General features: G+C 35.1%; 1 protein-coding gene across 4 annotated transcripts; it reads right to left on the bottom strand.

Moving 5' to 3' along the window:
• Nucleotides 1–3081: 3081 nt before the first annotated feature.
• C14H18orf54 (chromosome 14 C18orf54 homolog) lies at nucleotides 3082–26701 on the bottom strand. 4 transcript variants are annotated; one of them, XM_036823937.1, is made up of 9 exons: nucleotides 26482–26701; nucleotides 25806–25902; nucleotides 23764–24092; nucleotides 22264–23046; nucleotides 21780–21930; nucleotides 18437–18539; nucleotides 11973–12104; nucleotides 10208–10278; nucleotides 3082–4967 (listed from the first exon to the last, which is right to left on the bottom strand). In XM_036823937.1, the coding sequence occupies exons 3-9, from the start codon at nucleotides 24044–24046 to the stop codon at nucleotides 4895–4897; spliced, it is 1596 nt and encodes a 531-aa protein (XP_036679832.1). In that variant the 5' UTR covers nucleotides 24047–24092; nucleotides 25806–25902; nucleotides 26482–26701; the 3' UTR covers nucleotides 3082–4894. The 4 variants fall into 4 exon arrangements, 3 of the variants coding, with proteins under 3 accessions (XP_036679832.1, XP_036679835.1, XP_036679834.1); XR_005016253.1 differs by lacking the exon at nucleotides 3082–4967 and adding an exon at nucleotides 12994–13003 and having other exon boundaries at nucleotides 26482–26682; XM_036823940.1 differs by lacking the exons at nucleotides 3082–4967; nucleotides 10208–10278; nucleotides 11973–12104 and adding an exon at nucleotides 12745–12796 and having other exon boundaries at nucleotides 26482–26682.
• Between the last annotated feature and the right edge of the window lie 98 nt (nucleotides 26702–26799).

Below are 26799 nucleotides of genomic sequence, written 5' to 3'. Positions count from 1 at the left end.
GGCTTAATTGAAGCAATATACTACAAAACAAAGCATTCCAATTGCAGGAAACGCTCAAAAACACTCAAAAGTTACGTGGCACCTTGATGAAAAACAATTGAAGGAATGCAATCTACTCCTCTGATATTCTGATCTTCATTCATATAATTCCAGAATACTTATAATAGTCCCAGATTTCTAGTTCAGATCCGTTTCCTTTTACAAAATTATCAGATTCATTAGATTTTGAAAATACTGGCCCAAGGTTTCTTACTGGGCCTGTTTTCCAAATGACCTGACATTTTTGCTATTTTACCTTTATTCCAGGTTCTTGGTTTGGACAGGCTACATAGTATATTGCAAAACAGGGAGGTCAGAGTTGGACAGGTGAAGCATTTTTTAAATTTCCCTTATGATGTTTTCTCCCACCAAAACCCTTCTAGAACCTGACGAGTTTCCATGCCAGTCATCAATTTATAGTCTCTCAGCTCCAAATTCACCCTGACGGGGCTCACCTGCTGCTTTCTGGCAGCTCCACCATCAGTAAACAAGGTGGGTATAAAGACACCAGGTAGTTCTCTGCCCCAGTCACAGTCCCAGAATGTATGGCTCTCCTTGGCGACCTCACAGACCTGGCCCAGGCTGGTGATCACCTTCCTTCAACTTTCCCAATACAAACCTCTTACGCTCCAAGTGTCCAGCCAGCACTGTCCAGCACGCAGAAAGAATCCTCACTCCCTCTCCAGGCCCACACCCAGACACCACCTGCAGCTTCCCTGAACCTTGGAGAATGGCTTCCTGCTTGCCTAGTAACTGAAAACCGACTCTGGTCTGGGCAAACCAGTAAACTGTGCCATCAAGTGGACTGCAGGTACCCCTTCAACAAGCTCTGAACCCAAATCTTAGCTCCTTCTTAGAAGGTTGTCCTTCCTTGAGTACTCTCCCTTATCTCTGGGGTACCATATAGACCTCTCTTGTATCTTATCTCTTTTGTCACAATTTAAAACTTTTTTTCCCCCTGTGGAACCCGGGAGAGAGGGAGGCAGCCATGTCCAGGGAAACACCACTTCTTCAGCTGCTGCAAATGCTGAACTCCCGGGAGTCTGACCAGTTTAAAACTTTTTTTCATATTCAGCTTCTCTTGTTTACAATCACTGTGTGGTTTCTGTTTCTAGATTGGACCCAGACTGATAGTTTCCCATCAAGCCAGGCTCAAAGAAGCAACACAATGAAAACCAGCCACTGAAAGTTTCCCTAGACTTAGTCCTAGATCTGTAAAATAGCTCATGTACCTGATGAAATGCAGAATATATAAAAACTCAAAAATCTTAAAGTTCTGAGGGCTCAAGAGGTTAGAAAGCTTATAGCCAAGTCATCCAAAATACAAAAATGTTAATCTTATTTGATAAACTGCAATATCAAAAAAGAAATCTCTTCCATAATAGGTTTAATTTACCTCATTTTAAAAAGGATTTGCAGGACATCACATAAATAAAAGACGTGGTTTCTCCTATCTTGAGCTTACAACCTTATATAGGAAATCAGGCTTAGAATTATCAATTAACACTTTAAATTTACATGTTTCTGGTTATACATCATTATGTAAGAGACAATATCAAGGAGACAAAACAAAATCAATCATCTAATATTTTTTGAGACATTTTCTCCCCTAGGGATACAAATTTGCTACAAGAGGAATATCAAAAACATAAACAAGAAATATAACAGCTAAATGAGCAATGGGGAAGGAAAATGGAGAGCCAACCTACCCGAGTTTGGAAGGTGAGAATGTTTGGAAAAGTAAGTATAAACTCTGTCAGAGCTTTAAAGAAATGGCAGAGTAAGCTTTAAATAACCAGAATGAAAGAAAACTGAGTATCTCAAGTATGGGAAATAATATGCATAAAGGTGAGAATATACATAGAAAGTCTGGGAGAATCTGAGTAAAGCAATTTAGCTGCAGCAAACTTGCTGAAATAAATCAGTAAGATTACATTGGTGGTGTGTACAACAGTATCTTGTAAACACTAGTCAGGATGTCTTTGGATGTATGAACTGAAAATGAGGGGAAGAATGGTTAAGGGTTAAATAAATATTAGGAGGCAAATGGACTAGTCTCGGTTAATGTAACGAAGTTGCTACATTGTAAAAAAAAGTTGTTACGCAGACATGTCTGGTCTACTGTAAGGACAATGTAGAATAAACTGGGAGGGTAAAAAACTAATTTTTTTTGTTCAAAAAAGGAAAATGATCTTAGCCACAGATGAATTTTGTTCCCTTTCATGCTACTTGCCTATTGTCAAGTTTACTTCTTGAGAGCACTTCTAACAGAGGTTTTGAGACACAGTGAAAGGTGGGACAGGAAAAAAGGAAACAAATTCAGTTATGAGTGATTCCACATATTCAAAACATAGGGGGAAAAAAAGAAATCTTGTCATGATTTATCTTCAGGCAACATTTTGGTATAACTGCATATGATTTAACAAGACATTATCCCAAACATTAAATACAAAATAATAACCCCCAAAATCCACATTTATAAATTTCAACAAGAAATAACATAACCAGAGAGACATATAACCCAAGCAAACCCAAGAAGACAGAGTTCCTCAGTTTGGTCAGAAATCTCTATGAAGCTGAAATGAATTGTCCCAGAAAAAACTGAGAGTTCTTACTGATAATAAAGAAAATACAGTTGAGTTTCAAGTCTTCACATATGCATCACACTTTTATCCCTTGATCTCAAATAATTTTTGGAATTAGGTTAAATTTTTTCATGCTCAATTAAAGATCTGAAATGTCTTATTAAAATTTTATCACTTTTTCTATTTAATATTTTTCAATATACCTAAAAGAGAGAAAAAGGTTGATAAAACTTTATATTCACAATTCTATTTTTAAAATCTAATTGTTCTCATCTGCTTTAAATTCCCAACTCAGCAGTCTCCATACGGTTGTCTCCTTTTTTTCCTCTGGAAATCTCAAAATAAAAAATACTGAAATATTTAACAATTAACTAAATCAATTCCTTAAAGAATTTATTGAACATTTATCATTTACATTTTTTTCTTGTTTGAATCTCCTATATATTTTTTTGAAAGGTTAGAATTAATCATTTAGATAAAGTTCTCTTTTTTGCTAAAAAACTTAAACTTCCATATTTAATACAAAAGGGTAAGTATAATCAAGTTTCTTAAAATACTAGTTATAACAAAATTTTAGAACAGGCTTATCTTATTTAGTACTGGATATATGTTCTTGCAAATGGGAGCACTAACCAAATCAGTGCTACTCAGAGTCAACACAGCATAATAATCCCTTTGGAGATGCTTTCTAGGTATACTAAACATATTACATCTGATCAACATATAATATGTAATTATCTGATATCTTTGTCTGCTCTGCCTTTAGAAGTCGTTGAATACTGGATTTCGCTGGAACATGCTCCGCTCAGATCTATGTTCATCCACTTAAAATCTATCTGCACTTTTAACGGCCAACCACATTTCAATCATAAAAGTAATGTCTTGTTTGATTGTATGCAAACTATCTGCTGTGAAGCAGAAGACCATAATCAGAAATAGAATGTCTGTGGCAAAAACACCTCCACAGAGTAAACAAAACAAACTTATTAGCAAGTGACTCTCAAACTGGGCAAAAAGAATAGTACAGTGACTGACGCACTAGGCAAGGAAAAAAAGACAGGATTGACTCCACAGTTTTTGGCATGTAAGTTCTATAACAAAGGTCTTAGATAGTGCTTTAAATTGGGGGGAAAAATTCTTTGACCCAATGTACTTAGAAATTCCTATTTGACAGTGAAGCTACTTATTAGCAAAAACGCTCCAATTTGGGTAGTGTTAATTTGTACTATTTGTATACATACCTATTCTCTAATTTCATCAGGCTTTTTTAATATGCTTTGCCATGTCTTATGAATTATTTCTTCATTTTGTTGGTAAAGATGCTTCCTGCTTATTAGACGCTCACTTGGTAGAAGTTGCAAAATTATAGAGCAGTCCTAGCTAGTGACAAACCCTAAAGAAAGTTTGCTTTAAAGAAAGTTCAGCACTTACAAAATAGCTTTAAAATAGTTACTTTCTGATTTTCCATATTCACTTAAGTTTAGTTATCAAATTTCATAAAGCAACTGGCCACTGATATAGTTTTTACTAGTTTGAGCTAACCTCAAAACTTAAATCTGGGAAATAATATCAAAATATTAAAATCTCAAATATCCCCCCCCCAAAATATTTTATAAACTGTCAAGTACTGTCAAAATTATCTTACATAGAATCAAAGCATTCATTAAATGAGGTTTTCCTGGAATTCACAATATAAAACATCCTTTTAGCACTGCATCAATTAATGTTATTTACAAATATAACATATTCTTAAATGTTTGCTTTATGAAACTTGAAAGTAACATACTTCCATATGGATAAGATACACCATAACAATTTTGACATTCCTCAAGCTCCTTAAGTGGATGCTAACTTTATAAAAGAGTCTATTTAAGAGATTTTGGATAGAAACCAGGAAAAGCTTCTTAATGATCCAGAATCAGATGATAAAATGATGAGGATGCTGAAGAAGGTTAAGTCCATGTAAGCTTCAAGAATGGAAATCATCCATCTTCGAATATTAGACATCTGACAGCCTGAAGACCAAAGTCAGACTAGGACATATGGTGTGGGTCCTTCTAGTTCACCTCCTGGTAGTTTGGCACAAAATGAGGATAGGCCACAAAAATCTATGGACATTTTCAAGTCTGGTTTTTAAAAAATATATAATACTTGAACCAATCACAGAATAATATATGGCTTCTAATTACTTTGTCAGTTTAAGCAATAGGAAAAAAAATACATTTTTGTTCTGTGGTGACTATTTATTGGTTAGACTTTTATTTTCCTCTTCACATTTTCGGTGACTGTTTCCCACTGGAATCATCAACCAGGTCTCTCAGGCGAGATAAATGGTGCAAAGCCCTTCATTAAAAAGTATAAAACACGTTATAAACCAATATTAAGGAGTGAATAGGTAATGCAAAAAGAAATGGTGACTACATTGTTTCTTAACTTCAAAATTAGTATGAGAGATAAGTTTATGGAATAGTTTTAGTATCAAAACTGAAAATTTTTCGTTACAAAACCTTGCAATCTGAATAACTGAGGGTTAAAATAATTCATCTAAAATTCTATAAACACTTACTTTAAAAAATTATATGTTTGACATTTAAGGGTTTTTTTTTTGAAAGTGTGCCAAGTAGCCTAATAAGAAACAATAATAGGTATCATTTAGTGTCACACTTAAAGCATCTTTTTCAAGTACTTTGCAGAATGAAATGATACCTTCTGATATACTGTGTATAACATTTAAGAAATAAAGGACATAATTCATTTTTAACATGTACATTCAAGGCAGCTAAATTGAAATAGCACTAAAGAATCAGTTACAATTGAGGAAAACTCATTTTTATTGAGCATGGGGGAAAACAAATGACAATTACATTGAATAATGTAGTATTATACCAACAACCTGGTTTTTCTCAATCAGCCCTCAGACAAACCAAGAAGATAGGAGCCCTTAAGTTTCCAGTCTTCTTCTAAAAGTATTCTTCCAGCTTTCCCTCTCCCTTACCCTTCAGATCCTTGAGGATCACTCAGAAAATATCAGTTAATCAACCATATTTCAGATCTCTGATAAATAAGAGACCAAGAAAAACAGAAATAATATACCAGTAATCTCTAAGGTGAGAAATTAGTGAGAAGTTACTGAAAGGTGGTGACTACAACACCTTATTCTACAGTCTCCAACACAGGTTCAACTGATGTATATTAAATAAAATACATCTTCCACTTTACCAAGGATAAGGAGATGGAGGAAATTAGTAGTGTTAATTACTGCATTACGTCTATTTCCCTGTACTCTATTTCTTAGACACTTTTACTCAAATGTATTAAGAATCTGAATTCTGCCATCCTTTTGGCAGCTTCTGTTAATTTTTGAGATTGTCATCTTCATTAACTAAATGACAATAACTCACCCAGAGTTACTAAGCAATCAGAGGTAAAATTAGACTTTATTATTTCTACATCCTATAGTAATATCTCTCTACTTAAAGAATTATTTTCTTCCTACAGACATATTTATGAGGAAGAAGATAATCTGTAAATATACTTGGGGCTTATCTTCCTTTTCCTTTTCAGGCTGTGATTCAAGAGAAAGAAGATGACAAGTGGCTAGAATCTGATGTTATTGTTTACAAATCGGAGGGTCAACAGATCCTTTAGATTTAGAGGGTCTATGAAATTGGATGGGGAAAAAAATCATCTTTATTTTCACTAAATGCTATCTCTAAATTAGCATTTCCTTCCATTATGAATGTAAGCAACAGCCAAAATCTGTGACCTCATATGCCATAGAAATCAGAGGTATTTTCATATCACATTATAGTCATTGCAAGTATGTTTTATACTCATCAGTACTTCAAAATTACAATAGTTATATAATAGTTACAAAATTACAACAGTTATTAAACCCACTGCTAAAACATACGTCCTCTAAGTCTTTCTGTCTACAGTCCAAAAGTTCATATGACATAACTGGCCAACTATTAGAAAACTTTAGGTCTAGTTGTTCATCCACCAAATAGTGAAGTCTCACTGGTAACCCAGACATCAATGCCTTCCAATATTCCCTTTAATTGTTTGCTGATCAATATGTGAAAGGTAAGTAAAAGAGCACACCATGGTTTAATGCTTTTATTCAAGTTATGCAAAAGGCCTTCACACTAATACATGTTTTTACAAAATGAATTTTAACTTACCTGTATTTTAAATGTATTCTTATTTTAAATGCAATAAAGAGAAGCATATATTACTAATTAGAAATGTATTTTAATATTTTCATAGTTAATTCACTATAACTGGTTTCCTTTCTAATCCCATGTAGTATATTTTATGGTTTTAAAGCACAATGTCAGGTAGAAAGGGGAGTGGGTAATAATGGGAAGGAATAAAAAAGCTAAGTAGAAGTGTGAAATCTTCAGTCTCCCTACCTCAGCTACGCAATCAGTTGGCAGTTCCTTTCATCTAACCTCTATCTCCCGTTTTGAGAATAAAGCGATCTGTTTAGAGAAGAGTCTATCAAAAGTGATTGGTATTTCAAAGTTAAGTGTAGGGAGAAGGGAAGGATAAAATTGTAGAAGGAAATTATTCTTGATTTTCTTCTCTCAAAAAGTGAAAAAGCAGGCTAATGGGGAAAACATCAACCTAAGGGTTGTATTACAACATTGAATAGTCATTCACCTTAAAAACTGAAATTAAAAAACTCATTTCTTATTGTGACAATGTATCTATTGATGATCATTCAAGTAAATACTAATCAACCCACAGAAACTCAGTAACACTGATTATGTGATGGCAATTTAGCTATAATTTACTCATTGACATCTTACATTTGTTTTTCTACTAGTACTACTATACTGGTGTTCTCTTAAATACTATGTTTACTGGCCTATATTCAGCCTAGTATCCAGCAAGAACTGAATGAAAGGCTTTTCAGAACAAACTGCCTACTATTTCCTAGATCTAAGTAAAGTATGAGTGCATTAGAATAAAGAAAAATATTTGCTTTAGGGTCAAGTTTTCCAAGTCTGAGAGCTAATTCTGTCTATCCCTAGTATAGAATGAAGACCAGAAAATTGAGCAAGAAAAGACATCTGAGAAATGAGACAATTTTCCAGCTATCATTAAGTTTGGTTTTCACAGCATGGCCTTTAGTATTGAGAATTACAAAATCTTACACATTCATATCCAAATTACATGTAAAACAACACATTCTGAAGCCAAAATTTTTTGGATGACTGATGATTCTGCAATCGTCTACTACTGCTCACCTTTATAGTATGCGAGCAATATACAATTGCTCATTTTTTATGACCAGCCTAAGCTTACATGACATAATAGAAGATTCTAGAAAAGGCCCTTGCTCAAAAACTACAATTTTTTCACTGCTTAAAGATAATAATTTTAATATGTAAATGCATAAGACAAAGCTAAGTGTTATAGGGATACAAAACAATTACAACTTTGATTCCTACTAAAAGCAAAATCCCTCTGGGAAAAATAACATTTTAAGCTGCTACCAATCATTTTATACTTCAGATCCAATGAATCTTTCTCAGCTATTTCTAATGAGAGAACATAAGAAAACTGAGTTTCCAAGGGAATAAAAAGAACCCACACTAAGATCCTGGAGTTTCCTAAGGCTAATGAAAGATATTTTAAAACCAGTCAGCAACCCAAAAGCAGTTATTTGAGGAATGGGGAGAAACATAATAAGAAAGCACCCAAGGTACAATCCGTAACTTCTGAAAAAGTTGGGTCTATTTATTTTAAAATATGAAAAGACCATAAATCTAAACAAAACATTTTACAGTCTAGAAAGAGGAATTCTGAGACTGAATTAATTTTAAATTATCCTTAAAACAGTCAATCTAAAGACTGAAAATAATGGGGAAAAATGTACTAACATGCTTTTGTAAGTCTAAACTTACTTCCTAACAGTACAAATGCCTTACTGATAATACTTTTGAAATGTAAAGTAAAAGCCAAATTAAGATTGCTTCAGCTACTCCAACAGAATCAAAAGCTAAAAGCCATCTAAGAAAACATGAATCTCACTCTCTAAAAATGGCATTCTACATGTAGCAAGACTACTGATTGCCTACGCTAGAAAGAAGTTACTACTATCAAAAAAAATTACAGAAAATGGTAAAAGCACCTATAATCAGTATCAATTTTTGTGGTTATTTAATTACTTATGGCTCAGGGCTCATTTTCACCGAGAAAAACATCTTCCAGGGTATGAACTTTAACTCGGAAAACACATTTAAGTCTATGACACAAGTTCAGTATCAAAGCTTGAGGTCATCTACTTTGAATTTTAAAGCAGAACGAGATCTTTATCCTAGATAATCAACTGAGGCACTGCACCTAGTCTAAAAGAATAATGCACCACTATCACTAATGAGAGGAGTGTTAGGAACACAGGCTATAGAATCAGGCAGTCTGGTATGAATCCCAGTGCTGTTTTACTAGCTATGTAACCTTGGGCAAGTTACTTTATTACTTGATTTTTATTACTTGATCTGTATTATGAAGATAATAATAGTACTTAACCTCATAGGGTTGTGAAGATCACATGAATTACATACAAAAGCACTTAGAACATTGATACTTGGTAAATGTTCAATAAATGTTAGTTATTAGTATCATTATTCACTGAATCCTACTAAATATGAAACACTATATCCAAGACTATGTCAAGCTACAAAGAAAGAGGCATTATTTCTACCCAGAATACTATAAGTAGAGGGGGAAAAAAAATCACACATATATACATGTTTTTTTAAGTATGAAAACAGAAATGATACATATATATCATGACAATTAGAGTCATAAGTTTACATGTCTAGTGTTTCACTTTTCCACCGCTTCCTTAGGTAAGAGAATCCTAAGCAAATTCTGAAAGGACAAAAGGTAGACCGTATTTGTTTAGCCCCACTTACAGTCAAGCAAAATGGTGTTTGTTACAAAGTGAAAAATCTTAAACTCAGTATTCCATGTTTTTAGGGCACTTCATATTCACACAATCAAATCCATAAAATAAATACCCGTCTCTTCTACCAATATCATGACTATAGGAAATTCTTCCCAACTTTTTAAGATATGTAACTAAGAAAATAAGTAGATTAACACCTTAGGGCATTTAGACCTATCTTTATATCCAGGACACTATATCCACTTAAATTTCTGTGGTGATATGTCAAATAATGATATACTTACTTATGATTATTTATCTCTTCTAGAGGGAATAAATGACAACACATTTCACATACAAGTTGTTCTTCCAGAATATCCACACCAATACGATCTCAAATTGTTGGTATTACTCAGAAATGAAAAGAGAATTTCTCTAGGCCATTCACATCTATTATACTTTAAGTGCTACAGTTATCTCATTAGGTCCTAAGAACATTTTAAATAGAAAATAGCACAAGTTTAAGAGAAAATCTCAGGATTAAACAATATGCTCCGAGAATCTTAAATATACCTAGCACACCTCCTCTTCCAGCTACTTTAATTCCATCCTGTAACCTTCTGATTTCAATCAGAGATGTTTGTATCCATAACATACTCAGAAATTAACAGAGAACACTTACTTTTGAAGTGACCTATTAATAGGAGCCATACTTTCCTTCAACTGTAATTTCGAGAAATCATCTTCTGAAACCTATTATTAAAAACACCAAATATAATAAAACAGTGAAAATATTATATAATTATAAACTTAAATGCTATTTAATATGTGTGATTAATAAGAACATTAAAAATACTGTCTGCATTCCCAAGGAAATAATTCTAAGCAAATAATTTTCAGTAAAGTATTAAATATATATACATACATTTTTATTTTTTATTTTATTTTTATTTTTTTATAACTATATTTTTCTTCCCTCTCTTTGTTTGCCAAGTGCTATTTAATTCTATTTATTTATTTTTATTTATGGTTGTGTTGGGTCTTCGTTTCTGTGCGAGGGCTTTCTCTAGTTGCGGCAAGTGGGGACCACTCTTCATCGCGGTGCGTGGGCCTCTCACTATCACGGCCTCTCGTTGCGGAGCCCAGGCTCCAGACACGCAGGCTCAGTAATTGTGGCTCACGGGCCCAGTTGCTCCGCGGCATGTGGAATCTTCCCAGACCAGGGCTCGAACCCGTGTCCCCTGCATTGGCAGGCAGATTCTCAACCACTGTGCCACCAGGGAAGCCCTATATATACTTTTTTATTCTAAAAATACTACAACTTTTTCATCTTGCAACTGTCCTAAAGTATGCTTCTAAATGTTTGTTCATTAAATATCAAATCTTGGCTTGAAATTATGACTTTACTGAACAAGGCTTTATCTCAAGAATGTTTAAAAGGGGAAGGAAAAGAAGGATGGATTGCACTGTATGTTAGTGTTATGATCATTAGAATGTAAAGAGAAAAATTAAGAAATACAACTTAAGTGAGTAGCATGTGATAGTTCCTAAAATCTAGTCCACTCACTTGTAATGAAAACTGAATTTTGTAAAGCTCTACTGAATAACAAAATAAACAATATCAATTAAAATGTATTAAGTATTTTCCAGGTATTAAGTTTTTACCAGGTGCCAAGCACTATAATAAGTACTTTCTATAGTTTGTTTCAATTTGTCTTCTCAACAATCTCATTTTACAGAAGAGGAAACTGAAATTAAGGAGGTTAAGTGATCTGTACAAATACTGCACTTGCTAGTAAGTGGCAGAATTAGAATTCACAATCAGGCTTGGGAGAACATAAGCTAGGTTTGTAAACACTATACTACTGTGAGGAAAATTCGACCCCTATGAAATATCAGCCCAAAGCAGAAACAGATTTCCAAATTCCTAGGAAATACACAAAAACACACTACTTTAAAATAAAACTTTACATAACCGTATTAAGAGTCAATAAACACATGGTAACAAAATTAAACTTCAGATGACAAAGGTTATGGGGAGAAGTCTAATGTTGAAAGGTTCCCTAGGCCACCTCAAATATAAACACAAGAAGTTGGACTAGACAGAATAATTTTGTAGGGCATTAAAAAACAACTCTTACAATCCTTTCATCTACAGTTTTAATAACATCGTATCTAAATACGATGTTGTATTTATAACCATAAACTTAATAGAACAATCCATTCAGGGGTACACAACTGCAAAAATCTTACAGTGTTAAATTTGAGTAAGTTACTTTCTAAAAAAAAGAATAACAACAGTACAACTCTACGACATGTGTTATATACCATGCTTATTAACATAAAATTAGAGGTCAAGCTAAGAAAGATCTAGGAGGAAATCTTACCCTTCACAGATCTCAATTCACTTTCATAGATTTCAATTCATAAATTAAGTTTGTGCTTACTTGTTTAATTTCGCCTTTTGGCTCTGTGGTTTTATTCTGATTAAAACTTTCTTGCACTGCTTGAAGATTAAATAACATTTGTTTCAGGGCTTCAACAGGACCATGATGTTTCCCTCCAGAAAGGGTACAGCTCTAAAAGTTAAAACAGATGAATGATGAACCATCCAAATTCAGAAGGGGAAAAGTTATATTTTGTATTATTTCCCCACAATATAAAATTAATGCAAAATCCAAACAATACACGTCAATAAAGTGTTCCAACAAATCAAAGCTGTAACTCATAAGCCTCCCCTTACCCAGTCACTTAAAGACAATCATTATTAACAGCTTGGCATATCCTTCCCAGTCCTTGTTCTTTTAAAATGAATGGTACATGTTTACATTTGCAATGCATTCACTTAGTACATTTAAAATTATAGATTTTTAGAACTGAAAGGTTCTCAGAGAGCAGGTAAGTCAATATGCTCTTTTCAAGTGTGTATATGATGCTGGTTATCAGCTGAACAAGGACTAGAATTTCAAATATCATATTCTCTGCACACTTCCAAATACGTTTTCACACAGGGAATGCTGGTTTTTCACCTCTTTAAGGACCACACATTCCTTGCTACCTTAAAAACACTCACACCTCGATTACCACTGATCTTATCTGCATCCAAAGAAGGCAACAGCACTTAGCCACATAAGGTGGTCAGTTAAGAGAACCTGTACAGGATATTTTTAAACTTCTTTTTAAAAGTCTTACCTTTATTTTTACATCTTTCAAATGAGTTGCTGTGTCCTGATAATCATCCACAAAGTGGAAAATAGGCCTCTTAAGATGTCTATGATTTAAAATATTTCAACATAGACAGTATAACATATATACGAAGTTAAGCATAGTGGCCAAAAATATTTTAAAGGCACTCTCCACAGTTATATGAACAGGGTATAAGAAACAAGGTGTGGGAACGTAATAAAATGGTGCAGCTCCTGTGGAAAACAGTATGGTAATTCCTCAAAAAACTAAATATAGACTTACCACAATGATCCTGCAACTCCCCGAGTATATACCCAAAAGAAGTGAAAGCAGAGATTCAAGCAGATATTTGTACACCTATGTTCATAGCAGCATTATTCACAACAGTCAAAAGGTGGAAGCAACCTAAGTGTCCATCAACAGATAAATGGATAAACAAAACATGATACATACACACAATGGTGTATTATTCAATCTAAGAAAGGAAGGAAATTCTGACAGATGATACAACATGGATGAACCTTGAAGACATTATGCTAAGTGAAATAAGCCAGTAACAAAAGGAACGCTATAGTATGAGTCTTCTTATACGATGCTATGGATTGAATTGTGTCCCCCCCCAGAATTCATGGTGAAGCCCTAACCTGGAATGTGGCTGTATTTAGAGATAAGGTTATAAGGAGGTTATCAAGGTTAAGTGAGGTCATAAGGGTGGGACCCTGAAACCATAGGATTAGCATCCTCATAAAGAGACACTTAAGAGCTCAAGGAAAGGCCATGTTAGGACAAAGTGGGAAGGTGGCTTATATGCAAGCCAGGGAGAGAGCCTTCACCAGTAACAGAATCAGTCAGCACCTTGATCTTAGATTCCCCCACCTCCAAAACTGTGAGAACCAAATATCTGTTGTTTAAGCCACCCAGTCTATGGTATTTTGTTATGGCAGCCTCAGCAGACTAAAAGATATATGATTCCTAGAATAATCAAATTCATAGAGACAGAAAGTAGAATGGTGCGAGCAGAGGCTGGGGGTAAAGGAGGATGGCGAGTTAGTGTTTAGTGGGTACAAAGTTTCAGTTGGTAAAGCTGAAAAAGTTCTAGAGATAGATAGTGGTGATGGTTGCACAACAATGTGAAGGTACTTATTGCACAGAACTACATACTTAAAAATGGTCAAAATAGTAAATATTTTATATATTTTACCAAAATTTAAAAAGAAAGAAAAAGAAACAGGGCATAAGGATCCAGTTCCGCTTATACTCCTACAACCTTGGAGACAGCACCTGAGGCATTATCTCTAAATGATCTGCATCCAGCCACTGGTTTAGAAGAAATTCAGGTTGCTTAATGCCAACCATAAAAGTTACAAAAGCTTGCCTCTGCAATTTGCTATGTCTGCCTTGAGTGAACTTTTCAGGCAAAATTTGGGTCAGAATACCAAAAAAGAAAACTACAAAACAGATTATATGAACTGTTCTGTGCCATTCACGAATGAATGTTTAATAAACGTTGGTATGTTTGATAGAATTTGTTCTGAGACTCCTCATTAAATCCTTATAGTGAATGTCTCTGAGTACGTCTTTTTGTATAGTATAGCTCTGACTCTCAGAACTATAGTAATGTTTCACGTATTCAAAAAACAATTATTGGGCCTTCCCTGGTGGCGCAGTGGTTGAGAATCTGCCTGCCAATGCAGGGCACACGGGTTCGAGCCCTGGTCTGGGAAGATCCCACATGCCGCGGAGCAACTAGGCCCGTGAGCCACAATTTACTGAGCCTGCGCGTCTGGAGCCTGTGCTCCACAACAAGAGAGGCCACGACAGTGAGAGGCCCACACACCGCGATGAAGAGTGGCCCCCACTTGCCGCAACTAGAGAAAGCCCTTGCACAGAAACGAAGACCCAACACAGCCATAAATAAATAAATAAATAAACCCAAAAAAAGTTTAAAAAAAAAATGTTTTACTTTAAAAAAAAAAAATTATTTAAACCACATAAAATGTGGGAATAACCCAATTTACACAATAAAAAAATGAGCCACCTAACAGCATTACAAATGAACAACATGACCACACTGAAAGGAGTTGGGCAGAAAATAATTAACCACGGTAACTTTGGAAAAGAATATTTTGACTAGATATTGTAAGGCAAAAGACAAAAAGAACCATATACAAATAATATAATCTAATTAGTAAATGTGTTTCTTACAGCAGTATGGGTTAGCAATTCTGAAACTATGCATACGCTAAGATTGAAAAAATAAGTAAACCTATTATAGATAATAAGAGTAAAGATTCTCACCAGATGAGAAAGAAGTTACAAATAAGGAACAGAGGGGCTAAAACAAACCCTGTGGTATTGGACTAGAATCAGTAGTATCAGTACGAACTCATGATTTTATACCTACATATAAAATATACATATGGAAATAGATATACAAATATGTATGTGTGCATGCGTGGCTTAGTAAACTTATGTTTCCTAAGTCTGCCTGCTGAGAAAGTCTAGAATAAATAAAAACCCAGCAGCAATAAGCACACCTAGTGCCTAGATCTTAGTTTCTAAACACCATTTTCCAATAAAAAGAACCATGGCTCCTCAGAGAAGTGCTCAAAAAAGCACAGGGATGTGTCAAAAGGACACAGGAGCAACTCTTTATGGCCTAAACTAAAACAATTTAAGCAACAAAATAAGTAATAATATTGTATTCTATTAAACCTAGAATAAAATAAATATCTATGAGTCCTAATATAAATAGTTTAATAAATAAATGGGGGAGAAGGAATAGCTCTTCATTATACAAGAATTTCAATTAATAATGCAGACAAAAAGTCAATATCCACCAATGGATACTAAATTAGTAGATGAAAGTTTGAGACTACTTGCATAGTCTCACAGTATCTCCCCTACGATATTTATTAATTACCAGGGAAACCATGATTTTACTAAAGAGAAAACCAGTAGGCACCACGTGTTCAAGACTAACATCACAAGTATTAATATATTATAATTTTATATATTACATATTATTGTATTAATATATTGCTCTAGACTGAATGTTTGTGTCCCCTTACAATTCAAATGTTGAAGCCTAATCTCAATGTGACAGTATTTGGAGGAGAGGCTTCTGTGAGGTAACTAGGTCATGAAGGTGGAACTCTCACGAGTGGGATTAGTGCCCTTATAAGAAGAGAAACAGAGAGCTTTCTCCCTCTCTGCTCTCTGCCGTGTGAAAATACAAGGAGAAGATGACCATCTGCAAACTAGGAAGCAGGATCTCACCAGACACCTTCATCTGGACTTCTCAGCCTCCAGAACTGTGAAAAATAAATGTTTGCTATTTAAGCCACCTGGTCTATGGCATATTTACTACAGCAGCCTGAACTAAAGAACATATCAATATTACCAATGATATCAATATATCATGAACCCTCTGATATGATGCACTGAGAAGGGCACAGCATGATTTCTGTTGCATTCTTGCCAAAAATTCATAACCTCATTCTAATCATGAGAAAACTTCAGATAAACCCAACTGAGGAACTATCTACAAAAAAACCAGCTGACCAGTAACTCTTCAAAAGTGTCAAGGTCATGACAGACAAGGAAGGACTGAGGAACTGCCAGACTGAAGTAAACTAAGAAGACATGACAACTAAATGCAATGCTGTATCCTGCAACAAGACATTGGTAGAAAAACTGGTGAAATCAGAATAAGGTCTGTAGTTCAGGTAACAGTACTGGGCCTATGTGATCATTATGATATGAGATGTTAACATTAGGGAAGCTGGGAGAAGGGTGACAGGAACGACCTGTATTATTTTGGCAACTTTCTGTACATCTAAAATTATTTAAAAATAAAAAAACACCGTGGTAGTGAGGTTGTGTGTGTAAAGGCATAAGAAAAGGGATTAGTTGGTTAGTATTTAACAGTCATCCATCACAAACTTTGAAAAACTTACGCAAATTTGTGCCTCTACCAGCGGTCCTTACCCAAGTAAATTGCACCACCCAATCCTTTAGTTGCTTGGCTCAAACATCTTGGACTCATCCTTTGAATCCTCTCTATCTCCATCCTACAAGGTCACCTTCAAAATAATTTCAAAATATTTCTGACCACCTCCAATGTACCCACCTAACCCAAGCCTTTACAATCCCTATCCTGGAAGACTGCAAAAGCCTCCTAACTGGGTTCCCTGTCCTCCTCTAGCTCCTTTCAAGGTCTATGTTCCATACAGCTGCCTGTTTATATTTTAGAATGTAGATCTGATAATTTCATTCCTCCAAAGTACTCCAGTGACTTCTCATCTAGCTGAAATAAAACGTAAAATCTTCATTCCATTGCTTACATAGCTACATGATCTGACTCCTGGTTACCTCTCCATCTTACCTCTTAACCATTCTTCCTTGTTCATTCTGATTGAGCTACACTGACTGGACTCTGATATTCCTTGAACATGCCAAACACTTTTCTGCCTTGGGGTGTCTGCACTTACTATTCACTCTACATGTAAAGTTACTTCCCTATGGGTACATACATGGCTTATTCACCCATTTTAGGTTTTGGCGCAAATATCACCTCTCTAGAGAGGCCATTCCTACCTACTCCAGTTAAAATTTCTCTATCCCAAGTAATTTTTCTTCACAACATTTGTAGTACTCCCTTATATATTACATTTTGATATAGCTTATCTCTCCAACTTGGAATAAAAAATCCAAGATGCAAGGATTCTTCTCTCTTATTTACTATCAGGAATACAGTTCCTAGAAAAGTGCTTGGTATCTAAATATTTGGCAAATAAATATTTGATGATTAAGCTTCACTTAATCAGCATCTGCTATAGTATCTTATACAGAGCTCTAAGGTCAGGGACTTCCCCGGTGGTCCAGTGGGTAAGACTCTGCACTCCCAACGCAGGGGGCCCGGGTTCAATCCCTGGTTGGGAAACCAGATCCCACATGCATGCCACAACTAAGGAGTCTGCAACCCTGCATCCCACAACTAAGACCCAGTACAGACAAAATAAATATTAAAAAAAAAAAAAAAAAAAAAAAAAGAGCTCTAAGGTCAGACATATTCTGACAGCCTCTATTTTCTCTAGTAAATTTCACTGAAGGAAAAGATATATATTGTATTAAAATTTTTAGCTAATTTTTGTTTTGAGTGTTCAATCTCTCAAATCTTCCAGATGTTAAAATATCAAAAGTGTATTTCAATATTTAACAGCCATGGCTTATATTTCTAAATCATATTATATATCATTCCTTATGTGTATATATACACATTTACACTTCATTTTAGTGTTACTTGCAAGATACACATATGCTGATTTTATAAAACTGGATAATAAATTTCCCATTTTAAATCATAGGGATGTATAATTGTATCTTAGAAACATAACTCTCAATAAGAAACTGCCCTATGGGAAAATATAATTTACTCTATAAGGGTCTGTTTTATATGTTTTCCAGAAAAAAAAAAAAAAAAAACCATTGTAATGACAATTTAGGCTCCCTGTAGAGTTCAATCCCAGGTCACTCTACTTTAGAATACTAAAATAAAATCATCAATAATTCTAGGAGTGATGGTTTTATGGATGTGTGTTGGAGAAGAAGGGATTTGAGTCATTTTTTGTTTTATACTATCTAAATAACTTAGAAATTAATATCTATATATATTAGTCATAAATATTCTTTTAATAAGTTAAAAAGATTTAACATCACCCACCTGATTATCATTATTTAAAAAGTCTTCAAGGAACCCGTCAGCATACTTTGCCCTTGAAGTTTGTTGAAGACTATCATCAGAGTTAACCGGAACAGGAGATTTGCTAGGATTTAAGGATACGAGACAGCAAATAAGTTCCCAATTTACAAAAATTAGACAGTATATAACTGATGGTTATCATTTAAATTAAAGTGGTCACCACTAAATAACCATTAGGATTCATATTGATGCTGCTTGGTGATTCCTTCATCTTCTCCCTAAACTTCTTCCTTCATCCCTCCCTATCTCCTTGCTTCTCCTTTAAAGCTTTAAGGAAAAACTATAAAGAAACTGAAGACATTAGTCTTCAACTAAACAAATAAGCCTTCAAATATAAGTATCCTCCAAAAGCTCGTTTGAAATAAGCAGTGCATTTTTCCAATTAAACATTGTTAGTCAATATTAATACACAAAACTCCCAGAAATTTATTAACAGTTTCTACTGGGATGGCAGTTACATGTTCTTCTACGTCAAAGCAATAGGACAGACTTCTCCCCCAGAACTGGCACATATTAATATAGAGGACAGATTAAAGTGGGAGAAGGATCAATTCTGAAATTAAAATTCCTGAGTTCAAATACCAGTCCCACTCACTTATATGACTTCACAAAACTTTTAACTTCAGTTTCTACATTTGTAGTCCCACTTATGTCACAGAAGTATTGCATAAATTAACCCTATATACCTGGTACATTGAATAGAGCTCAATAAATAATAGTTTCTATCTTGATGTTCAAGCAGAAGGAAAGGGCATCCCCAGCAAAAGTAAAAATTTTCCCCAAACCAAATTCTATTAGTTACAGAGAATAAAGAAACTCATTTTATCTTTTTCATTTATATACCAATATAAGATGTGTCTCTAACTCAAGTACTCAGATATCTAAGAATCTTCTTATAACATTTAAATGTCACAATGCTAATTTTTTCTCAATAATTGGCAGCACTTCATTACTGACTCATTGATTTGTAATTTACTAGGAACTTTTTCTCGCTTCCAAGTAGTCTTTTCTCCCATTCTTTACCAAAGAGTTTGTACATCCACTATCAACAAAAAAGCATTTACCTGATTATAGAAGATGGGTGCTGGATACATGGGGAATCATTATACTATTCTTATACTTTTGTATTTCTTTGAAATTTTCCATTATAACAAGTTAAACCAAAAAAAAAAAATTGTCTGGTTGTAGTTATTCTATCTCTCAGTACACTACTTTGAGTATTTCCCAGTCAATTTTGTTTCTGATGACAGATTAATAATTTGTCATTATCACACTGAAGTCAGGTCTATTCCTTCTTCTCACACCATCATTAATTTAATGTAAAACATAACCATCATAATATGAATTTAAACTTCCAAAAATCAACTACTGTACCATAAGGTACTAGGGCAAACCATTAATAATAATTATACAAGTCAGAAGTCATAGTATCTAATTACAAAATACATTTGATGCATTCAAAAATTTTACTCTTAATTTAAGCATCTCTGATATGATCTGCACACCCATTTTGGTTCCATTTGAAAGCAAAGTATTGCAGCTATAGGATTTTACAAATACAGGTACAAATACAAATACAACCAACTGATAAGAAAATAAGAAATTAGTAAACATGAAAGATAAGTTTAAGAATTAAGTGAGCTAATTATTAACCCAAGTTTTTTTTTTTAAAAGATATTAATGAACCAACAAGTGTGAAATGAAGCTAAACAAACAAAAAATATTCTGGATGATCATCGCCACTATTACAATTTATAAGAGAGCATCATAAATCAGAAACTGTCCTGAGTACCTTATATTTACTTATTTTTTTAACATCTTTATTGGAGTATAATTGCTTTACAATGGTGTGTTAGTTTCTGCTGTATAACAAAGTGAGTCACCTATATGTATACATATACCCCCACATCCCCTCCCTCTTGTGTCTCCCTCCCACCCTCCCTATCCCACCCCTCTAGGTGGTCACAAAGCACCGAGCTGATCTCCCGGTGCGATGCAGCTGCTTCCCACTAATTTTACATTTGGTAGTGTATATATGTCAATACTACTGTCTCACTTCGTCCCACCTTACCCTTCCTCCTCCCCATGTCCTCAAGTCCATTCTCTACATCTTTATTCCTGTCCTGCCCCTCGGTTCATCAGAACCATATATATTTTTTTAGATTCCATATATATGCGCTAGCATACGGTATTTGTTTTTCTCTTTCTGACTTACTTCACTCTGTATGACAGATTCTAGGTCCATCCACCTCACTACAAATAACTCAATTTTACTTCTTATTATGGCTGAGTAATATTCCATTGTACATATGTGCCACATCTTCTTTATCCATTCATCTGTCGATGGACACTTAGGTTGCTTCCCTGTCCTGGCTATTGTACATAGTGCTATATATTTATTTTCTAATCAACTGAATCCTCACAACCCCAAAGCAGAAGTAATTTGTACAGAGTCTCAGCAAGGAAGTGACAGAGCCAAGATTCCAAACTAGAATTAGTCAGTGTCCACTTACAAAGAAATAAGATGCTCAACTGAGAAGTAATCAAAAAAAGGATTCAGGAATTAACAGACTCTGTCTATAACAGAATGAAGGCTTAGAAAACTGAAGATAATAAATTATCAGAGCCTAAGGCAGGATACAGGATTACCAAGAATGCATTTCTTATGAATATACATGTAATAATATCACTAAAAGAAACTTTCCTACCTAAGCTCTTGATTCTTCCTCTATACTCACGTTCACAGGTATCTAGGTAAACACTTTTTAAATTATTCTGAGAAACTATGGCATAGAAAGGTTAAGTACACAAATGAAAACAATCTTAGAAACTTCAAACATTTACCATACAAGAAAATGTACCATTATTTACAGAAAATAATGACTAAGAAAATAAACTGTAAATGAAATGAATAACCCTAACACATGGAGAGAATATAGAGGAAGAAAAAACTTAAAATAAAAAAAGTAACAAGAATTTCATAGCCTTCTCCATTTGCAAAATAGCTGCTTTTGGTTCTAATTCCTCATATTTAATATATATCAATATTTTACAGTGCAACAAAAGGACCATGTAAGAAAGACAAAAATTATATAATGTACTTAAAGTTATGAAATATTATGCCATCTTGTGGTAACAAATGAAAAATGCAATTTAAAGCAAGCAACACTGAAAGCTATGCTCTACAGAATTACCATGTTATTACCACTGTTAATTATCATTGCTACTTAAAAGATAAATCAGATGTTCACATGACATTCTTCATTTGGAAAACTGAATAGTTTTTCTATTGTAACTTACTTACAAAGTAACAGGAATATTTTCCCATGATCTTTCTGCTTCAAGTTTATCTAATGAACAAGGACTGTCATCCTTTTTCATAGACTTTGGTAATTCTTCAGTACAATGCTCTAGATTTCTCTTGGCCTTCAGGATAAGCAATTCAATTCTGTCACCTAATTTAAAAGATCACATTAATTCTTTAAGAAAAGAAATAAATGCAAAAAACAGCAAAACCTCACAAAGGCAACAAGACTTCAGATAATTTGGAATATACACATATCTGTAATAGCAAGCTATGTTAAAATGTGACATTTGTTGTGACACAAAGAAAAAAAGAAAAGACATTTTCCAGTCACAAAATGCTACATAAATGAAGACCATAAGAGTTCAAAACAGATATATCACTTGATGGTTACATCAAGAATATGACATAAAAACTCCTAGATGTGAGGTCAAATTTACAGCACTTTCTTTGGTTCCTAAAAACAACAAAACAAAACAATTACCACTGAATGGCTTTTCGGATCCTGGGAGAAGTGGATTGTCACACTGCCATTGGCTATGTTCAGAATCACATTTATATTCATTAACTAATCCTTTATCATCACTCAAGGAATGTGAATTGTTTGAAGATTCAGAAGAATATTCAAAACAATCTAATTCATTCATTCGCCGAGAAGTTCTTTGTGCCTGGTAACTATGCCTAGGGGAACAGTGATCTTCTTTAAATATTTGATAAATCCTTTGACTATTTGTATCGGGCAGCAAGTCTTGATTGTAGAGCCAGACTGGGTATTTGAAATCCGGTATACTCGTTATCCCTGAAACGTTAAGGTCAGACTTCTGGCTAGTGAGCCATCTTGGGTAATTCTTTTCAAGATTGTGTTCTGAACTGTCCCTAAAAGATGATTTCTTGTTAAAAGATAAAGATGGTACAGAAACACATTTATTAGCCTTTTTCACAAGTTTTGGGTTTTTCAGCCTACCACATTGCTTTCCTTTTACATTTGTGTATACAACTGGGGTAACTAAGTTATCCTTGCCCAGGAGAGAGGCTGGTTCTTGAATATTTTGATTCTTTTCCCTGTTGGATGAACTCAGTCTTCCAGTACGTTTCTTGCTTTTCTTGCTAATTCCGTGACCTGCTCCAACATAAGTGAAAGAAAATGATCCATCTGCTGGAAGTTTTAATAGATCATCAGTTGTTAGGCTAACAGAGTCCATGTCATTAATAGTCTGTCCTCTACAGGATAAGGACAAATCTTTTTTGTCATCAAGATTTTCAAAAGCTGAAAAACAAAGCATAGTTCTGTTTATCTTCCTGTATCACATATAAAAATACTTCATAATATTCAACAGTAAATGAAAATTAAGAATTAAGAATCATGTTTGCCATTTTCCCTTCTGGAATATATTACCCACTTCTAAGAGTAGAATGTAAACTTTTTCCACACTAGGGGCCATTCTGTAAGTGCTCAGTAAAGTGTTAACTGGATTATCAACAGATGCATTTTCCAAACTTGTATTCACGGAAACCTTACCAAGGAAAAACCCTTAACATCTTGTGAATATTACTGTCCCACAGAATACAGATCAGGAAGACTAATATAGCCCTATCCCATCAACTGGAATTGATCAAGTATAAATTCTGAAAGGCTGAGATTTGTTTAAAGTCATTAAGCTAGTTAACGAAAGCTAGAACCACCAAGTCAATGCTCTTTCCACTATGCTACAATAGAATGGCCTAAGGGTTTAGGATCAGCCAGCTACTATTATTAGTTACATTTCATGATCTTCGCCTCCAAGGTCAAAAGGGGATCTTACCTGAAAACTCCTGAGAACCAGAAAGTTACAGAATCATTTAAGAAATACATCCAGATCTCAATATTACAAGTCATTTTTACCCCAAAAGAACCAAAAAAAGCATTTAGTTTTCCAAGGCTACAATACATCTCTCAAAATGCTTTAAATCGGTAGGCAAAAAGAAAACAAAGAATAAAGCATACCATTGTTTGGTTTATAAACATAGTTGGAGAATTCTGGCACATTAGCAGAATATTTATCGATGTTAATCTTTCCAGTGCTTGCACCAAGATACATTTGGCTTAGATCAAAATCATCAATATAGGCCTGTAGAGCCTGAGATGCAGAACTGTACAGTCTATCCTTATACTGAAAAAAGCCATCAGAGTTAGAGGAATTACTACCACTCAGGTTGCAGCTTGCTAACAGAGAAGATACTGAAGATTCCCGAGAACAAACTCTGCGCTTTGTATTTAATTTTGCCATGGCTTCCTCAAAATGGGTTATTTCTACCCATTTCTCTTAGAAACAACTGTAATACAAAAACAAGAGGTTAAAGTTCCAATTAAAAGGAATAATAGCTATACACAGAGAAATTACTAAATCTGTAAACGTTTTATAACTTTCTTTAAAAAATAAAATCCATTATCTATAAATTATTTTTAGGTAATGCACATTATAGATTATCTGTTTTAATTATTGTGAATTCCTTCATCATCAATTTAGAAAACATTTATTGATCACCTACTATGTGCCTGGAATTATGTACACAAAAATCATCTACGACTATGTATAGAAAGTACCAAGGGAAGAATACGCACTTTTTTTTTTAAAGTCCTAAAAACTACTGATGTACAGTCTTTTCTTATGCTGATATAGTCTATGACATCACAATACCTAACATTCCCCTATACAAAATATTTTTCAATTCTTAAGCCTACCACCATTTGCTGCACATAGTAGGTGCCTGATAAATTTTTAAAAGGCATCAAATGACGTAGCTGAAACAAGAAGGAACAATGGAGAATACCCACCTTCAACATTTTAAATGCCAATATGTAACTTTAGCCAACCCCTTCCCCCAAGACTTGAGAAAACAAAATAATTTACAATATTCATCTATAAAGAAATAAACTGCAAGTCTTACCATATAATGAGCTAGCAAAATGCTCTTTTCCTAAAATAAACTGTTAATAATCGTTTTCTGACATTCATTTTTGATACTATCCTCACTATTTTCAATTCTTATGTAAAATGGATTCAGCCCACCTCTCTTTCAGAGGAGACTTAATAGTTTGGAAATTGCCTTAATGTATTCATCTGTTTTTCCATTATTAAAATTGAGAGAATTCCAGCCTACCTTAATATAGCAACAATAGGATCTATATTTGAAAACCTAAGAAATAACAGAATGAACAGGCACTACTTCAGTAAATAATATGACATTCTTTTAGAATTAAATCAATGGATTTTCTGAAGTAAAAATGAAAGCTTAATGTCTAGGACTTAACACATGCTATGATGTTATAAAATTAATACGTTTAATTGTTGGCTATAATTTTTGGCATGTTTAAGTTTTAACAACTTTTAATGTAATCTTAATAACTGTCAAATTTGACTTTAAAATATTGAGAAAGTTTTCCGTTTAAGAAGAAAAGAGTAAAGGTCAGAGCTGACACTAGTCAGCGCAAGCAGCAGCAGAACATAAGATAATGGTTATTTAGCCTCTGATTTCCCTGAATGCTGTGATACTATTGGTATACCTCTAAAGAATGGTTAGGCCAAGTCAGCTCTGCCCTTTCTTCACCCCTCTCACTAATGATTTTAACTTTTCTCAAGTAAATATTGCTTGGATAACAAACCTGACCAAACGTTTCCTCCCTTATTCCAACACAGGACAGGTTACCGATTTTATCATTTATTTTACAAAACCTTGAAAACGAAAACAAAACCCTAAAAGGGAAAGCTGTTGGATTATAGTTCTCAGTAAGAGGGAAATAGGATTATAGTTCTCAGTAAGTGGGTAATAATATTTATCTTAATTCACAGGAGGCAAAAAGAAAATCCACAACCGAATTTTTATTGTGCAAAGTTTCCAAAAGTACACCAAAGAAGAAAGAAAAGTTGAATCAACTCCTATGCACCCATCATCCTGCTTCAACTACCAACACAACGAAACTCTATCCACCCACTTCTCCTCACTTCCGCCACAGAATTATTTGGAAGCAAATTCCCTGCATCTTACCATTTCTTCCGTTAACACTTCCGGGTGTATCTCCAAAAGGAAATCCATCATTCCGACGAATAGAACGTTAGCACGAGTTGCCAGAGATTTCTACTACCTTTCATTCAAAAACAGAACGTAGAGCGTTAAATTGCCAATGAGAATAGCTCACAGGAAACGAAGAGCAACTCTTAGAAATAACAGCTCTGTGATTTACGTTATGAAAATGAACATGTGTTTGTTCTGCAGCAAAAAGACAAGAATTAATGACCCTGGAAAGAGAAGATCGCTGGCGCCCCCGCAGCGGAGCATCTTCGGCTTCAAAGCTTCCGCCCTTAACTAGGAAACACCTCCCTGGGGGATTCCAGCACCCACCCACCCCACCAGCGCAGTCCCAGACACAGGCTTCTCACAAACCATTCATCAGACAACAAGAGCGAGCGGACAGTTTTGCCAAGGTGACGGCCCCTAAAGCCCAAGACCCTGCCTCCCCGCCCGCTTCTATCGCCGACAGCGCCTCGAGGTCCAGGTCAGGTCCTCTCCGTCCAGTTCCGCGACCCTCCCCCCTAAAGTTGCCCGCTTTCCACCGGGACTCTCATCCCGCCCCCTCCCTCGGGAGACAGCCCTCCCCTCCCCTCGGGCTGTCAAAGTATGGGACGCCTTTCAAAAATACACGCCCTTTTCCGGCCGAACTCACCGACAAAGGCCCGAAAAGAGAGAAAAGTGCACACGTCCTCAACTCTCCACCCAAAGCCCTGGCCTGCCACCCGACGAGAGACGCGACAAAGCACCCCGACCCGGACGCCGCCCAGCCTCAGGCTCCGCTAGCTCGCACGTTCCTCCGCCCTCACAGCCGAGCGCGGCGCCCGCGCTCCCTTTCAAACTGACCCAACATGGCGCTGGCTTGCGGTGCGCATGCGTGGCGCTCGGGCGCTGGGGCTAGCAGGGCGAGGGGCAGGGGGCGGGGCGGGGCGTTAGGTCGCTCTCCCTGCTGGGAAGTGTAGTTTCTCCCTCC

The sequence above is a fragment of the Balaenoptera musculus genome, chromosome 14 (genome assembly GCF_009873245.2).
Source record: "Balaenoptera musculus isolate JJ_BM4_2016_0621 chromosome 14, mBalMus1.pri.v3, whole genome shotgun sequence".
NCBI classification, from domain to species: domain Eukaryota; kingdom Metazoa; phylum Chordata; class Mammalia; order Artiodactyla; family Balaenopteridae; genus Balaenoptera; species Balaenoptera musculus.
This window is presented reverse-complemented; position numbering and strand designations above follow the sequence as displayed.

Coding starts and splice junctions, on each gene's coding strand:
- C14H18orf54 (XM_036823937.1), bottom strand. CDS start 24,046: ATGGCAAAATTAAATACAAAGCGCAGAGTTTGTTCTCGGGAATCTTCA. Junction 23,047..23,763: donor TGTTTATAAACCAAACAATG/GTATGCTTTATT, acceptor TTTGTTTTTCAG/CTTTTGAAAATCTTGATGAC. Junction 12,105..18,436: donor TTTTAAATAATGATAATCAG/GTGGGTGATGTT, acceptor TTTAACTTTTAG/AGCTGTACCCTTTCTGGAGG.